Source organism: Balaenoptera ricei, chromosome 19, assembly GCF_028023285.1.
Source record: "Balaenoptera ricei isolate mBalRic1 chromosome 19, mBalRic1.hap2, whole genome shotgun sequence".
In the NCBI taxonomy this organism is placed as follows: Eukaryota; Metazoa; Chordata; class Mammalia; order Artiodactyla; family Balaenopteridae; genus Balaenoptera; species Balaenoptera ricei.
Genome location: NC_082657.1, coordinates 29,829,177 through 29,846,892, shown reverse-complemented (window position 1 = coordinate 29,846,892; position 17,716 = coordinate 29,829,177). Strand labels below are relative to the sequence as shown.

The 17,716-nt window shown below is 41.8% G+C and overlaps 1 protein-coding gene across 3 annotated transcripts in view; it reads right to left on the bottom strand.

Annotated features, from left to right (window-relative positions):
• Positions 1-13,526, bottom strand: part of HEATR3 (HEAT repeat containing 3) — a 35,995-nt gene extending 22,469 nt beyond the window's left edge. For 2 of the 3 annotated variants that reach the window (XM_059904882.1, XM_059904883.1), the window contains exons 1-7: positions 13,220-13,526; positions 12,904-13,076; positions 10,917-11,004; positions 8,895-9,007; positions 6,562-6,671; positions 4,156-4,296; positions 2,364-2,641 (exon numbers count right to left, since the gene is read on the bottom strand). In XM_059904882.1, the coding sequence (XP_059760865.1) occupies positions 2,364-2,641; positions 4,156-4,296; positions 6,562-6,671; positions 8,895-9,007; positions 10,917-11,004; positions 12,904-13,076; positions 13,220-13,354 (1,038 nt within the window). In that variant the 5' untranslated portion in view covers positions 13,355-13,526. Of the gene's footprint in view, positions 1-2,363; positions 2,642-4,155; positions 4,297-6,561; positions 6,672-8,894; positions 9,008-10,916; positions 11,005-12,903; positions 13,077-13,219 lie in introns of those variants that run through there. The other variant, XM_059904884.1, reaches the window with a different exon arrangement.
• Between the last annotated feature and the right edge of the window lie 4,190 nt (positions 13,527-17,716).

Here is a 17,716-nt window from a genome sequence, read left to right as displayed (position 1 = left end):
ATGGGGAAACCCTGCAGGAGTGCTGTTCTCCCAGCCAGAGATGTCCGATCTTTCAGAGTCCCCTGACAGCCCAACTGGAATTTCCACTTCTGCTCTGATGGGAATTCGGGGTGGGGAAACATAGTATATGTGCATCCGGCAGGATAAAGTGACCTGGTCAGCACGATGCAACACCTGCAGAAGAGCCTCCAAACCCTGACCTGTTAGAGCTGATGTTCCACAAGTGGATCCCAGATCTGTAACTCACCTCCATGTGGTACCTGAGGGGATGCTGCTGGGGTTCTAGAAACACCCTTTGGAATGACAAGGCTCATAGCTATGCCTTTGTCTATCTTGCTTTACTGATTTTAAATTCTACCCACTCTGACTCAGATGCACAAGTGAGACAAGGAGTAAATTTGGGGTTCAAATACACACCTCTTGCACCAAAAGGGGGTGATATGATTTTTAAGCCGCTTTACGATTTGCAAGCAACTCAAGGGCAGGATGGCCTTTTCATTTCATATTCACCCCAGCACTTAACACAATGCTTTGCACCTAACAGCTATTCATGGGGACTGTGGCACATATATACAATGGAATATTAATCAGCCATAAAAAGAAACGAAATTGAGTTATTTGTAGTGAGAAAGTAGTTCTTAACTACAACATTTGACTGCTTTGAAACACCACCAATTCAGCTTTGCAAGACTTCATAGGACGTGGGACAGTGGTATACTGATGAGTTTACGCCCACTAAGAATTCTTTAAAAATAAATCTATCAAAACTCTAAGACATTGACTTAAGATACTTCTCAGTTTCAGTTCATTGTACACGAATCAGGACGGGCCACGCGTAAGATGGTAGAAAGGGTGACAGGACATTACTAGGGTTCTTCCAGTTCAGGCTTCATTGTCTTTCTTCCGAATGACTTCAGCAGCCTCCTGTCTGGTCTTCCTGCCTCCAGGCCCCTCAAACAACACTAACCCGCTTTCACCATGCTGTTTCTTACACCATCCTTTAAGACAGCTCAGGTGTTCTGCCCACAAAGCCTTTTCTGAGAGCGTCTTCCTTTCTGCTTCCATCAGGGCTGAGTCAGGTGTGCTTACTCTATAGATACGACTCCCTCAGAAGTCTGTGCACAGCCCTATCACTGTTCTTAGCACAGGCATTATAATAAATTATACTTACATGTCTATCCTCTCAAGATGGAAAAGGTCCCTGAAGACAGGAAATATGCCTTAATCATCTTTCTATCAGCAGCATCTGGCACAGGGCCTGGCACACAGAGTAAGCACAGAAAATGTGCACCTAGATGAATAAAGTCCAACTCACCGTCCTCCTTGTCTTCCTGACGACCTGCTCTCCTCCTTGGGAAAAATGTTTTCCCAAAGTATGGCTCCATCACTGCTGACTGGCTCAGTTGAAATGTTCCCTGCACCCAAGACTGCTCCTCCTCACCCCAACATCACGCCCACTAGCACAAATAAGCCACAATCAAAAACTATAAACGAGGGACTTCCCTGGTGGCACAGTGGTTAAGAATCCGCCTGCCAATGCAGGGGACACAGGTTCGAGCCCTGGTCCGGGAAGATCGCACATGCCATGGAGCAATGAAGCCTGTGTGCCACATCTACTGAGCCTGTGCTCTAGAGCCCACGTGCCACAACTACTGAGCCCGCATGCCACAACTACTGAAGCCCACGTGCCTAGAGCTTGTGCTCCACAAGAGAAGCCACTGCAATGAGACGCCCGCGCACCACAACAAAGAGTAGCCCCTGCTCGCCGCAACTAGAGAAAGCCTGCATGCAGCAACGAAGACCCAACACCACCAAAAATAAATAAATAAATAAATAAATTTATAAAAAAACAAAACAAACAAACAAACAAAAACTATAAACCAGTCTGTAAAAACTACAAACCATCATTAATTTTCATAATCACCCAACCTCCTCTGCTCGGCAGTAGGGAGTAAATGAAAGTTTGGCTTGCTACTTTGGTAAGGCTAAACACTAAAATAAAAGAGACAAGAATGCAAGGGACAATTCAAGCAAAGTAAAAATTCCTTTAGTTTGAAGACAGTCTGGGAGAGAATGTGTAACTGAAGTGGGAGATGACCACATGTTTCTGAAGTGCTGCAAAAGTACTGGTCTACTCCATCTTTCAAACCTTCTCTATATAAAAGTTTTGTCTTAGGACATTTTTTTTTCTCCTTTGGGAGATTTCTGAGTTATGAGTTAATGGGAAAACATGACTTTTTTTTTTTTAACTGAAATTCACTTTATAATTAACTTTGCTGTAACATTTTCCTACAAAGCTTAGGATACCTATTGAAAGATAATAGCTGTATTAATCCATGTCTGAAAGCATCAATCCGACTTACTGGAAGTAAATCTGAAATGAAAGTTTTCCTTCTGACTTTCCTTCTGTGAGGAATTTCTTCCATTTCATCATCCTCAATCAAATCATCACCATTAACATTCTGTAATGTATCCTCAGTCTGTGCAGCAGTTTTTATCCTTTGAGTTTCGGTCTCCTTCATTTGAATAACCGTTTCACCAGCATCCATTTCCAGAACTTCAGATAAGATCTTTAGTATGGCATTTATGATTTCTGCCTGACTCTTGGATGGAATAATGTCCTTTAGATTCCAAATTGTGCCTGTGGAAAAAAAATGAGCATACGGACAAAGAAATTGACTGTGAAATCTTTGATTAAATACAGTTTCCATGAGAGTGGTTCTTTAAGCTCAGGTGTAATTTCAAAAAATCCCGATCCCACTGCCTTTGCTCAGTTTTTATTAAATGTCAAAAAGCTTTGCACAGAGGCAGCTCCCTTTATTACAGCAGTCCTTCACAATCGTCTCCTTTTCTTGGCACACAATGCCTTGCTCTGATACACCAGAGAGCAACAGATCAAGAGAACACCGATCAAGTTTCTTTTACCACGACAAACTGAGTTGCCTGGCTTTCTTTCATCTTAACCTGAGCTGCTCTCCTAAGCAGCTTCTTATATTCCAAGAGTGGAATGGAATGCACTAAAATTTGAAGGTCTCACGGACAACCGCAGAGCAGGTTCTTGGTTTTTTGCTTATGAAACTAGAACAGCTACCACTAAGTAGTTAGACTAATTAAAAAAAAAAAAAATGTGCCGGTTACAATAAAAATCATTCCTGGGTATATATATTCAAAAAGAATTGAAAGCAAGGACTCAGACGGACATCTGTAGAACCATATTCATAGCAGCATTATTCAATAACAAAAAGGTGGAAGCAAGCCAAGTGTCCATCCACAGATGAATGGATAAACAAAACGTCATATATACATACAGTGGAATATTATTCAGCCTTAAAAAGGAAGGAAATTCTGACACATGCTATAACATGGATGAACCCTGAGGACATTACACTAAGCGAAATAAGCCAGTCACAAAAAGAAAAATACTGTATGATTCCACCTATTTGAGGCACTAGAGTAGTCAAATCCATAGAGACAGAAAGGAAAATAGCAGTTGCTGGGGGCTGAGGGGAGAGGGAAATGGAGTTGTTTAATGTGTACAGAGTTTCCGTTTTGCAAGATGAAAAGTGTTCTGGAGATTGGTTATACAACAATGCAAATGTACACTGCTTAACTGTACATTTAAAAATGGTTAAGATGTTAAATTTTATGTTATGTGTATTTTATCAGTTTAGGGGAAAAAAACCACCTCTCAAGATAAATTACCCCTGGAAGACCAAAGGGCAAGAGGAAAATATATAATAAGTTACCTACTACTTGGCATGTCATCAGATTATTTCTTCTTTCTGTATTTAGCAACTCTGGGGAGATGCATTGCGGGTGAAGATCTTATAGGAAAGTGAATGGTCATGTCTTAGATGCCTGCACTACAGTCAACTTCTGAACTCACTGGTTCATAAATAAGAGGGGGTCCTGACAACAGCATTTCTTTATCAGATAACAGTAGTTTATTAAACTAAAAACAAATTTAATCTTAGAAGGCTTTGAAACTATGCAGAACTGCTTGAATTAAGGGTCTCCACTAAAATATTAAAATTTTCAGAACAGACTAAGCACAGAAAGCCCTGATGTGGTGAAATGGGGGAATAACTTTGTCCCCCATCTCTACCTACTACAAGTTACTAAAAAAGCACACTACCACATATGGCTAAACTTTACCTGCCACCAATGTCTTTAATAGAATATATTCCATGGAACTGACAGGAGAAAGCATTGCTGATTCCAGCACATGCAATGCTGGGGCACTGAAAGATTTCAGTAGCTCTGGGTTATCTTCGGTCACCGTCTGCAAACAATATGCTATAAAGACAAACATCAAATATTTAGAAAATAATGAATTCTGCTAGGATAATTTAAACCAAAATAACTCATCAAAAAACATCTGCATCTTTACAAGTTCTTTGGACACAGGTAGCTTTTGTAGGAGATACACACTTTCCCTCAAACACGGCACATGCAAATGAGGCTTCCCAAACTATCAGAGGTATAAAAGACCTTTTTTCCTTTTTTCTTCATTTCTAATCCTTTATAAAACTATACTTTTATAAAATATAATTTAAAAGCCTCTTAACCGCCGTGACAATGTGGAATTACTATAAACATTTATAAAGGTTTAGCCCCTATTTCTGTACTCATCACAGACCAGTAGCAAACAGCCTGCGGACCAAACGCCAGTGCACTGACAACACTCTCAGGGTAGTTCTGCTGTCAAAGACAAGCCCTAGGTTTGGGAACATTCTGGCTTCTTTGAAATTCAGCACGACCTTAAAAATTACGAGTTATTTCTGGTGAAACATATTTAAGGAAAAAAGTATTTTATATAAAAATATGAGCAAATTAAGAGATGGGTAAAATATTAATAGACATATGATTTATTTAGCACTTAACTGCTCTCTGGCATTAGAACAAGACAATGGATTACAACTTGTAAATTAGAAACAATTAACTGAAAATATAAAAACAGTTGGGATTGCATGAAAGGTCTGACTGAAGCGCAAATGAGGAAGGAAGCACAAATGAGGAAGCAAGCCCAAATCTGTTTTGTTTGAGATACTGTAGACCATACAAATCCATTTCTTCCCAGGTCTAAAACTTCCAAAGCAGATCGTTCCCATCCAAATTAGTAGTCAAAATACATGCTATTGCTGTGCTCTATTTTGGTTTCCAAAATACATTTATATATAAATCCATATATATGCATATATGTACATATACATATATCCCAATGTAGTATTTTTTTCATTAAGAGACTAATTAAATTCACTTTAGCAAAAAAACAAGATAAGATGTGATTGCTAAGACAACACAAGCTCAAAGAAAGCTATATTAATACATAGTATGGAATCTCAGAATTTCACTTTACTATATGTAAGCCGTGCTTGATTTTCAAAAGTAATTTGACATTTGATTAAAAAATCATGAACCTAGCTAAATGCCAAGGAACACACTGCTATACAATGCAAAATAACTTTATTCTGATCCATTTTTTTCAAGTTCTTTAAAAGAGTTCTTTAGGAAAAAAACTAAATAAATAACCAAATCTACAAAACTTAAGGCCCCAAAACAGAAGTGAAGTTTCTCTTTTAAAAGCTATGAACTTTCCTGAAATTCTTTTATAATTAAAGACTGTCCTCTGAGACTATAAGTCACCTACCAATTTCCTAGTTCAACTGTTTTTAAAATTCTCATTTACTCACAAATCTCCCCTTTGCCAAAGATTCCATTTTGAGAAACTGATTTAAAAATTTTTCCCAGTGCTATTTATTCCACTATTATTTTTTCCTTTTCTGTTCTGTTTCCACTAGAGCCAAGAGAAACACTGGTAAGGGGAATACACTCCAGTAAGGGGAATAAACTTGTCCTTGCCAGGAGAAATACACGGTTAAATAAAAGAACAGCCAGATGCCTATATTATGATGGGTAGAAAAAAATGCTTTTCACCCATTATTTCTCCACTTGCCCCCGGAGTTCTGCTGAGCCGCCCACCCTCTGGTTTCTGTCTCCTCCCCCTGCTGAGTAAGGGCCCCCGGTGGTTCTCTAACCCCATGTACAGAAGGTGAGGGAGCCAAGGCAGCTGAAGCTGCCAGACTTTGCTTTCCCTGTCTGGAAGGCAAGCAGGCCTGTGTGAAATTCCAATCACTTATTTTCCTCTCTCAAAAAAAGCACAGGTTATCAAAAGTATTCTTCTGGAAGTATGAGACAGTGGTACAAGCCATTTAAATAAGTCTACATTCCAATTAACTTTGGCTCAAAGGCCTGGTAGTTGTGGGTTACTGTTTCTCAGTAAATGGGAGATGAAAGCTTCAAGAATTAATAAAGCCTTCTAAGAATGGTAGTATACTAGAAACCACATATGCTCACATAATTACTTTCCTCCCTCTCAGAGTCAAGAGCAGGAAAACTACATAAGTAGAGCATTAATCACAGACTTTAAAAGATTCAGAATAGAACTCAGCTAGGCATTTACATACAATGAGGAAAAAAAATCACTCCTGTAGAAATAAACATGCTATGTCTGAATAAAAAATTTTGAATAAGGCCACACATAACTTTTTCTTCACTTACCTACTGAAATAGCCAGGTCAACATTGGTGGAGAACCTACTTAAATACTTTAATACAATCTCCAAACACCCTTCTTTGTTGAATATAGATACTGCTCTACTACTGCATTCACTAAATTGAAGGGGGGAAAAAAAAGTTTTACTATTCACATTTTAACATTATCAACCACAGAAATTCATGAAAAAATAATTAGGCTTTGTAAAAGAACCAAAGAGCTGTAGTCAACCAACCACCATTTTTATAGATGAAGAAACCAATGCCCATTCATAGTCACTGTGAACACAACTGGCTATCTGTATTTTTATTTCCATCACAGTAGGATCTTTTAGCCAATCTCTTTACCCGCATGCCAATTTCCTTACAGGAGGTTAAAGATGGAAGAGAGCTTAGAAATCATTTACTTCAATGCCTCATTTTGCGAATAAGGAAACTCAGACCCCAAGAGGTGAAGTGATCTGTCCAAAGATCACACACTTTGTTACTGGTGAGTCTTTGGGTCCAGCTTACTTGTCTTTCCACTATATCACAGTAATGATAAATTAAAGTAAGGATAAAAGGCCTCTATACTTATCACACAAAAAGTACAAATTTAAAAGAAAGTAAAATTAAAATTTTATTCATTCCATCTAGACTGTTATAATTTTAACAGAATTTGCAGTCTGCAACAGAGAAATTGTTATAATAAATATTTTTGAAATTACACTTTTTAATAAAAGAATCAGAATTAATGTTATCAATGTTATTAATTAACATATATGCTAAATACAGGGTAAACAGAGCTAATTATAATAATTTTATCCCTGGTTCCAGAGAAGAATATTCCTCCAGACATACCATATATACACACGACAGACTAACAGCTAACAGAGCTGACTAAATGATTAAATTCAATCTTGCTGTCTAAAGATAAACTATTTTCTGTTTGTGTATCCGTCTATCCATCCATCCATCCATCCATCTAGTTACTGCAACACTGCTACGAACCTCCCCTCAAGAAGCCCATAGTAAAGTCAGGTATAGTCAGGAAAATAAAGCATAAATGTGTTAAGATAATAGGCACTCAGGAAAGAGAGATCACTGTGGAGACCACTTTTTCAGGCACTTTTCAAAGAAAACTTTTTTTAAATTTCTGAGTTCAACAATTTATATATTAAAGTTATCTGAAAAACAGCACCCACTAGCTTGCTTGAATGCCATTTCCTCAGATCTGATCTCTCCAATTTTCCTGGTGGAATGCATCCACTAGTTTAAAATGAAATCATGGGGGGGGACGGATAAATTGGAGGATTGGGACTGACATATACACACTACTATATATAAAATAGATAACTAATAAGGACCTAGTGTAGAGCACAAGGAACTCTATTCAATAACTCTGTAATAGCCTATATGGGAAAAGAATCTAAAAAAGAGTGGATATACGTATATGCATAACAGATTCACTTTGCTGTACACCTGAAACTAACACAACATTATAAATCAACTATACCCCAATAAACATTAAAAAATAAAAATAAAAACTAAAAAAAAAAAAAAAAAAGAAAGAAATCATAGGCAAGTTTGGATTGCTGTGTAGGCAGCTTTCCAGGATCCAACTTAACCTTGTATTCTATGAAGTACCTGTGCTTTAGGTCAGAAATAATCATCGCTGCTGACTGAAAATAAGGAAATGACAGATTCTTGCTAGAATCTGGCTAGAAATGTAAGACAATAAAATGGCGTAGAAAAAAATGCAGGTTGTGTTTCCAGCCACCTCCATTCCTAAAAGCAAGTCCACCCACCCCCACCCCCAATCCCACCCTCCCCCGCCCCGGGCCACTGTTACAATGATGGAATGGAGCATGGCCTTCTTCCTACTGGGACCAAAGGAGCTCTTCTCAGGCATCTACTTCCCTGTCAAATGGCACCTGCCACGGCAGAGGAGTAAAGCACCCACTGAGGTCTGTGGTCCCTGTCTCATTCCAGATGCCACGTCAAAGCATCTACTGCACTGGAGGCTGGCTGGCTTTAAGACAACTGCTGCTTAAGGTACACGGGTAGTGGGGGAGGAAGGAGGTGCAGTGGGTACTAACGTCCATGATTCCTCTTATTTTTGTCAGCAGCAATGACTGGAGAGAAGAGCTGTAAAGCAAAAAAGGACGTAGTGATGCTATGAGGAAAACGGCTTGGGAAGGACAGTTGATCTTAGGTCACTTGATGAGACCTCTGACCGAGCACTAACATCACAGATTTACACACCTACCAAAGAGAACAGAGATTCCTCTGCAGTTTAACAGAGGGAGCATCAGCCTGAGTAGCACTGAAGCAGGAGGCTGTGTTTGGAAAGCATCTTACCATATATTCCACAGCACGTTTACCGCCTCATTGGCTATGTTTTCAATAGAATTTCTGTTCTGGTCTTTTTTTTCCTGTGGAGACATCTCATTTGAATCCAGTCCAGTACTACACTGAAACCAAACACCATGATTAGCAACTTTGTTCAAAAGAATAATTAAACAGAAAGACAGTGAAGAATCACAAAAAGTAAACATCAAAAATGATAGTGGTTGCCTATATGGGAAAAGAATCTAAAGAAAAAAAAAAAGAGTGGCTATATGTATATGTACAACTGATTCACTTTGCTGTACACTTGAAATTAACACAGCATTGTAAATCAACTATACTCCAATAAAAATTAAAAAAAAAATGATAGTGGTTAACAAGCCCATCAAATTCTCATAAACAGTACAGTTCCTGTAACCCTGCGCCCTTCTGGCAAGAAATACAGACAAGAAAGGTTCACAAGTCACTGTACAAACTGGATAAAAAGCATTTCACATGTTAAGTGAAAATGTAAAATCAATACAAAATATTTTATCTAACGTGGTAAAGATAGTATATAAGGCAAAGAAAAGTAACACATAATAAGAGCTAACATCTATACCGTACCTTCTATGTGCAAGGCACTATTCTAAGCACTTCATGTCTGTTAAGTCATTTAATCCTCACCACAAACCTATGAAGTAGGTGAACTCTTATCCCGAATCTCCTGCTACAAATAGGAAACAGAGGTACAGAGAGCTTGCTGAAGGTGTAGCTTAGTATCTAGTGAAGTGGGATTCAGATCCAGGCATCCTGGCTCCGAAGTGGGTGCTCTGAACCACTCTGCAGTTCTGCCCCTCTCCTACAATCCACGGCACCCTCTAAAGCAGGCTTCTTAATCTCAGCACTGCTGACATTTGGATGGGATGATTCTTTGCTGTGGTGCATGTGGCTGTCATGCGCAGTGTAGGATGTTCAGCAGCATCCTTGGCCTCTCCCACTAGATGCCAGTAGCAACCCCTACTCCAAAGCCGTGACAATCAAAAATGACTCCAGACATTGCTAAATGTCCCCTGCAGGGCACATTATCCCTAGTAGAATCACTGTTCTAAAGGGAACAAGACTGACACCTCTCATCAAAACTGGATATTCTTTATACGGCCTCAGGTGAAAATTACCCATCAATACAGAATAGCGGACCAGAGGCAGGGCGGAGGAAGAGCTCCTTAATCCCTGAACTACATCATGCAATAAAGGTGGCATGATATTAAATCTGAGAACATAATCTAGTCTTCTCAGCAAATTCCTAATATCTGTGCTTCAGCTTCCTCATATGTAAAACAGGAATAACAATACCTGCCAAACAGGACTGCTCCGAGGATTAAGTGAAATAATACACAAGACAGCACCTAGCACATAAATAAGCAACCAATAAATACCAATTATTTTCATCGTATGAAATTTAAAGTCTAAAGGAGTCAGTCTATAGTTTTAGGAAGGTCTTTCCTAACAAGCAGATAAATAAAGGTAGTGGGGACAAACTAGAGACTCGTATCCATGATGAGATCAGTGTTTCCAGGAAAGAAATACAATTCCTATAGGATGTTTTGAGGGAAGACAAAATAACTAACACCAAAGTACTTAAAAGGCAAAACAGGGACTTCCTTGGTGGCACAGTGGTTAAGAATCCACTTGCCAATGCAGGGGACAGGGGTTCGATCCCTGGTCCGGGAAGATCCCACATGCCGTGGAGCAACTAAGCCCGTGCACCACAACTACTGAGCCTGCACTCTAGAGCCCACGAGCCACAACTACTGAGCCCTCGCACCTAGAGCCCATGGTCCGCAACAAGAGAAGCCACAGCAATGAGAAGCCCAGGCACCGCTACGAAGAGTAGCCCCGGCTCACCGCAACTAGAGAAAGCCCGTGCGCAGCAACAAAGACCCAACGCAGCCAAAAATAAATAAATAAACTTATTTAAAAAAAAAAAAGGCAAAACAAAACCCCAAACCGTCTGAGTGTGTATACTAACAGCGACCTGGGAAAGCGGCATACCTCTTTCAGCAGTGCGACCAGCGGAGTCATGATATCCTTGGTCACCATGTCATCACAAACTTCGAAACCGCCACAAGCACTGAGATTTCTACACAAGAAGTTTAAAACAGGTTTTACTTTCAGACCACATGTCACAAAACATATTAAGCGCTCAAGTTTATTTCTATTTCTACCCATACTTAAGGTTTCCCGGAAGAAATCGCTTATGATTCCTGTAAGATGCTGCACAGCCAATCCACAGATCTCCACCTATGCTAATCCTTGCTCTGCGTGAAGTAAACAGATGTCTCTGTCTTGTAACAGCTTAGTTTTCAGGACTGAGACGATACACAGGGAGAGGGAAGACTTCTCCTATTTAATGTGAATCAGTCATGGCCTGATCTTTTTTTTTTTTGGCCACACAGCCTGGCTTGTGAGATTTTAGTTCCCCGACCAGGGATTGAACCCACACCCTCCGCAGAGAGAGCACGGAGTCCTAACCACTGGACCGCCAGGGAAGTCGCCTGCCTGATCTTATATGAAGGGAACTTTTCTTGGAATCAAGACTTCCAGGGTAGGAAGGGTGAGGCTATTGAGAAAGACATTCCCTTGAAGCAATCCTGACTAAATTTAATTTTGATTGGAAAGACACTGTTTGCCCTCTGAGTGCACAGCACTGTGCTAGGCACTCAGGATATGAAGAGAAACCGGAAGCCGCCTCACCGTCTTCGAAGGAGCTCTCAGTGTGTGTATGCTTCGGGGGAATGGTAGGGCTTTCCACACACTGTTTCCTCCATCAAGTGGTTAATCCCCACTCATCCCCCAGATCTCACCTCAAACATCACGCCCTTAGGGTTTTCTTCCCTGAACCCCCAGGTATACCTTCTCATAGCATCTTCTGTAAATATCATTGGCTGTAATTACACACTTGTGTGATTAGTTGCATAATGCCTGCCTCCCTCAATACTGTAAGATCCATTAAGGACAGAAATTATGTGTCTTGTCCACTGCCACATGCCCACGACCTAGCCCACTGCCTGTTGCACAGCAGGCACTCAATATATACTTGCCAAATCAATGAATGAAACAGAATAAATAAAGACAGAGCTATGAAAACTACGAATATTAACTTTACTCTTGCCCCCCCTACAGTCCATTCTCTGAACAGCTACCAGAGTGGCCTTTTGAAAGGTAAATTAGACCAGTCACTCCTGCTTAGAATAGGTCCTTTAGCTCTACACCACCAGATCCTTATCCATCTCTCCAGCCTCAACTCTTACAATGCCCGCCCTCCACTCTATTCGGCCACATAACCTTCCCATTCTTTAACCATGCCAAGCCCTCTGCTGTTGCTGTTCCCTCTGTCAGGAATGCTCTTTCCCTTGTTTGTCCACGCCTGGCTCTAGCCTGCAGAGCCAGGAGGCTAGAGTTCACAAATGTCATCTAAAGATCACCCAATTTAAAGTAACTTCCCACCCCCAACTCATCATCCTCTTGGGTTTCTCCATAGCACCACTTACGATCTAATGTTATGTTTCCCCTGTTTACTGGTTTCCTGTCTGTCTCCGCAACAACACGGGTTCTGTGAAGGCAGGGATCTTGGTTGTCTTGCTCAATGTCCTGCCTGCTCAAAATCTACCGCACCTAGAACACCTGGCATATATACTGGAAGAGTTCACTGAACCTCAGGACTCCATGGAGGCTCCCTGGAAAGGGTACAACGTGCGCTAGGCCTTGACGAGAGGACGTTTGACAGGTGGCTACTGCAGGTGAAGCAGCAATGCGTGTAGTCCGGGGCTCATGGGGTCCTCCGGAGTCTGAAGCCTGAGCTCAAATCCCCCCTCTGCAAACAGGAGCGCCTCTGCAGTTCCTGGCCCTCCCGAGCTGCCGCAGACAAGTGCACTGAGGATGAAACCGATTAGCTACGGTGCGTGGCACACAGGAGGCGCCAGCTGGACGCCGTGGGCCCGGATCCGAGGCACCACCCCGGACCCCATTCCCTGCTCACCTCAGTGCGCCAGCCGCCGTCTCCCTCACCGCCAGGCTGGGGTCGAGCAACAGCGGCCCGAGGCGTCGCACGGCGTCCCGGCGAGCCAGGCCCGGCAGCGCCGGCCGCTGCTGCACCAGCCGGGCCAGCCCCGCGCAGGCGCACTCGCGGACCTCGGCGCTCGGGTGCTGGAGCTGCGGGAAAGAACAAGTGTCAAAGAGAGAGCAGAGCGCACGCGCGGGGGCGCGGCGGCAGGGGCGCGTGGCGTTGCTGGGGGGCTCCGCGCGAGGCCTTCCCCCCGCCCCTCCCCACGCGGCCCGGCGAGCCCTCGCCTCACTTTTTCTAGCAGCTCCGCCGCTGGCCCGTCGTCCTCCTCTGGCTCAGTCCCGTTCGCCGCCGCCGCCTCGGCCTGACAGTCGCCCGTAGGGGAGAACTGAGGTCTCTTGAAGCGTTTCGTCCGGCTCTTGCCCATGGTGAACTGCGCTGGCGGGAAGACCGAGAGAGGAGGGCAACAGCAAGACGGTGGCGTCTGCTCAGCTGGCAGCAAGGTCTTGCAGTCTAGGGGTCTACCCACTACTGTTCAGCTGGGCCTGATGACGGCCCGAGCCCACATGGGGAAGCAATGCGCGTGCGCGTGTCGTGTCGGCGGCGGAGGGGGGGCTGGTGGCCAGCGCGGGGAGAGCGCAGGCGTAGAGGGGAGGTTGGGCGGGCCCAGACCTTGCGGAGGGGCGTGTCTTATGGGTTTTCTCAGGAAGGGGAAGGCTGGATTTGAAGGTTAGAACCGACTCCGCCTCCCGCCAGCTAGTGACGTTTATCAAGTTACTGAACTTGCCAAACCTTTATTTCCATAATAATCAAATGCGATTAAGGATACCTAACTTGCCAGGTCAGGTTATTGTGAGGCTTAAAAAAATATTGTGTAAAGTGCCTAACTCCAAGCCTGATGTATGTAGTAGGTGCTCAAAAAACATTAACCACGATTTTATTTTGTGCCTAGCACAGCTCCTGTCATAGACAAAGTCCCTATTTGATGGACTCCCTAAGAAGTTACTAAACCTTCCTGCCTCAGTTTCCTCATCGTGAAATGGGGATACCAATAATATATACGTAATGGAGTTGTTATAAGGATAAATGTGTTAATGTGTTTAATATGCTAAGAACAGAGACTGGCACATAATAAGCACTATATAAATGTATGGTTGAAACTTTCATTTAACAAATAACAAAAGGATTCTTTCACAAATATTTATTGAGTACCAGGTACAGTGCTGGGCATTGGGATAAAACAATAACCAAGACAGATATGGACCCTGTCATTTGTCTTTGTCCTTATGGAGTTTACAGTTTACTGAGAGATGTGTTAAATATATAATTATGTGAGTAACTATTTAATTACAGTTGTGGTAAGTACTCAGAAAGAAGGAAAAGTACAGGAGAATCTTATGTAGTCTTTATAATTACATGTATTTATGGAGCACCCAATAGATATACAGCTTTCAGGTCAACAATGTATGGGAGAAAAGTTCCATTCCATGGCAACCCTACCCTCAAAGAGTTGACTGTCTAGTAAAGGAAATGACTAATTACTATAGCATATTTTGGAAAATAATCACAGAGGTGTAGCTGAAGTTGTACAGAAGCTGAGGCCTATCAAAGACCAACTTTAGGTACAAGGAAAACTTGGAGCCCCCAGATATATGTTGGTGGGTTTTACTTCCTAGATCTCTCTTTTCTGGCTACTGATCTCCTAACCTCCCTAGTCCAAGCTACTGTCTTGTCTTGACCACATGGCCTTCTGGTCTCTCTTTTTCCACCCTCATCATCCGTTGAGAAGCTGGAGTGATTTTTTTCAGAATGAATATCCCTCCAACTTTCTAATACGCACTCCTTTGCTTGAACCCTTTCAATGGCTTCCATTTCTCTTAGGATGGGGATCAAAATCTTAGCCGGCTGCAGTGTCTCATCCCGGCCTGCAGCTTCATCTCACATCACCTCCTGCATTCTGCCCTTAAGCCGCCCTCCAAAGGGCCTCTTCTGCCTTAGGACTTTGGACAAGCCCCAGACCCCACCCCTCTCACTGCGAATGCAAGAGTCACTTCTTCAAAGGTGCCTCCTCTGATTTTGAAGTCTGAGATGGGTTTCCCTTGAGATGGCACATATCCTGTTCCTTTGCTTCAAAGCACAGTTCAAAATTACAGTTATAACTTAAATTTGTGTATAGTTCTACACAATTCTTATACCCATACTCTGCCCAACTGCACACTAAACCTTGTGAGGATAAGACTGCCTGTTTTCACATATTGTCTTCCCAACACTGGCCAAGACCTGGCACAAAATAAGCATGCCATTTCTTAAATGAATAGAGACCACATAATCAAGAAAGAGTAGGGCATGCAATCTAGACAGAATAGGGGGAGACAAAACAGATTCTTGCTCACTGTGGGGATGAGCAAGAAAAAATAGTTCAAAACCTTAGTCGGGGGAGAACTATGGGATCTATTTCATTACTATTTCCTGTGAGAAATTACATTTCTGCTAAAAATGAATGATAAACTATTTAAGCTTAAGAGCCCTTCCAGGACCCACCTAAGATCATCAGTCTTAGGAGAAGCCCAATGACCTTTAACCAGCCTAATAATCCAAGTTAACCAGGCATTTTAAAAAATCCAGCCAAGCAATGATTGACATGATCAACGTCAATGCCACCCAACCATCCCCTTTTCCTACAAATTATCATTGTCAAGAGGGAATTTTTGAATTAGATTGCTTAGAAGCCTCTTTCCTTTTGAGACAATAAAAATGTTTGTAATCAATTATTTGCAGATAAATTTTGTTTTAAATAGGAACTAGCTGTTCTCTCAGACTCCTGTTTCTCCCCCTTCACACGTCTGTTGGGTAATCTTCCTCAGAACACACTCCGATCAATATTCGTTGAAAACCTTTGACAGTCCCATGTAGGTGCATAACTGAACCAGGCAGAATCAGGCTCAGACTTTTACATGACCTAGCTGTGCGGCCACAGCACCCTGCCACATGCTTCCAACACCTCAGCTCTTGCCTGAGCCTCCTCAGTCACCCCAGAAACTCCCTCGGACTTTCCTTTACCCAGGCCTGGGGGCTGTAGAGCTCAGCAAGCTTCCCCAGTACACCCTGGTGTTAATCATTTCCACTTTCCTGATACACAGTCTCAGATCTACTTCCAGTTCCTCTGAGTGTTACAGACTCGTTGTGGGATAGGAGATGTAAACCAAAAAGATGGCTGTCCAGTGGGGCCTGGCCTGTTGTCCTTCTGTCCCAGCAGATACTCTATCCTCAGCCCTCCTTGTACCGTTTTGTACAGTGCAAATCTACACCAGGGGTTCTAAACAGGGGGATGACTTTGCCCCTCAGAGGACAAATGTCTCCTGGGCAGCAATATTGCCCTAGGTTGAGAATCAGAGAAATGTACTTTTGTTGAGTGACTATTTGCTTATTGGCCTAGACTCTATGAAGTTAGATATAATTTATAGATTGATAAATTGCAAATGATTTTGTCCTATTGAGATGCAAATTATTTCTGTCTAGTAGAAAATATAACCTCAAAGAATACAATTTCATTGCCTTGTAGGACATGAACCAATTTCATACCTAACCTAGTAATCTTTTTTTTTAATTAAGGTATCGTTGATGTACATTATGTAAGTTTCAGGTGTACAACACAGTGATTCACAATTTTTAAAGGTTATACTCCATTAGTTATAAATTATTACAATTAATATAAAATATATTCCCTGTGTTGTATAATATATCCTTGTAGCTTATTTATTTTATACATAGTAGTTTGTACTGTTTGGTGTTTTTTTTTTGGCCGTGCCGCGTGGCATGTGGCTTGCGGGATCTTAGTTCCGCAACCAGGGATCTAATCCATGCCCCTTGCAGTGGAAGCAAAGGAGTCTTAACTGCTGGACCACCAGGGAAGTCCCTAGTAGTTTGTACTTCTTAATCTCCTCCCCCGCTTCCCTCTCCCCACTGATAACTACTAGTTTGTTCTCTGTATCTGTGAGTATTTCTTCTTTGTTATATTCACTATTTTATTTTTTAGATTCCACATATAAGTGATACCATACAGTATTTGTCTTTCTCTGTCTGACTTATTTCACTTAGCATAATACCCTCCAAGTCCATCCATGTTGCAAATGGCAAAATTTCATTCTTTTTTCTAACTGAGTAGTATTCCATTGTATATATATACCACATCTTCTTTATCCATACATCTGTTGATGGACACTTAGGTTGCTTCTATATCTTGGCAATTGTAAATAATGCTGCTATGAACATTGGGGTGCGTGTATCTTTTTCAATTAGCATGCTTGCGTGCGCGCACTCCCTCTCTCTCTATATATATATATACACACACAGGAGTGGAATTGCTGGGTCATATGGTAGTTCTATTTTTAGTTTTTTGAGAAACCTCCATACTGTTTTTCACAGTGGCTGCACCAATTTACATTCCCACCAACAGTGTGCAAGGGTTCCCTTTTCTCCACATCCTCGCCAACATTTGTTATTTGTGTTCTTTTTGATGATAGCCCATTCTGACAGGTGTGAGGTGATATTTCACTGTGGTCTTAGTTTGCATTTCTCTGATGATTAATGATGTTGAGCATATTTTCAGGTGCCTGTTGGCCATCTGTATGTCTTCTTTGGAAAAATGTCTATTCAGTTCTTCTGCTCATTTTTTAATTGGGTTGTTTGTTTTTTTGATGTTGAATTGTTTATATATTTTGGATAGTAACCCCTTATCAGTCATATCATTTGCAAATATTTTCTCCCATTAGTGGGTTGTCTTTTCATT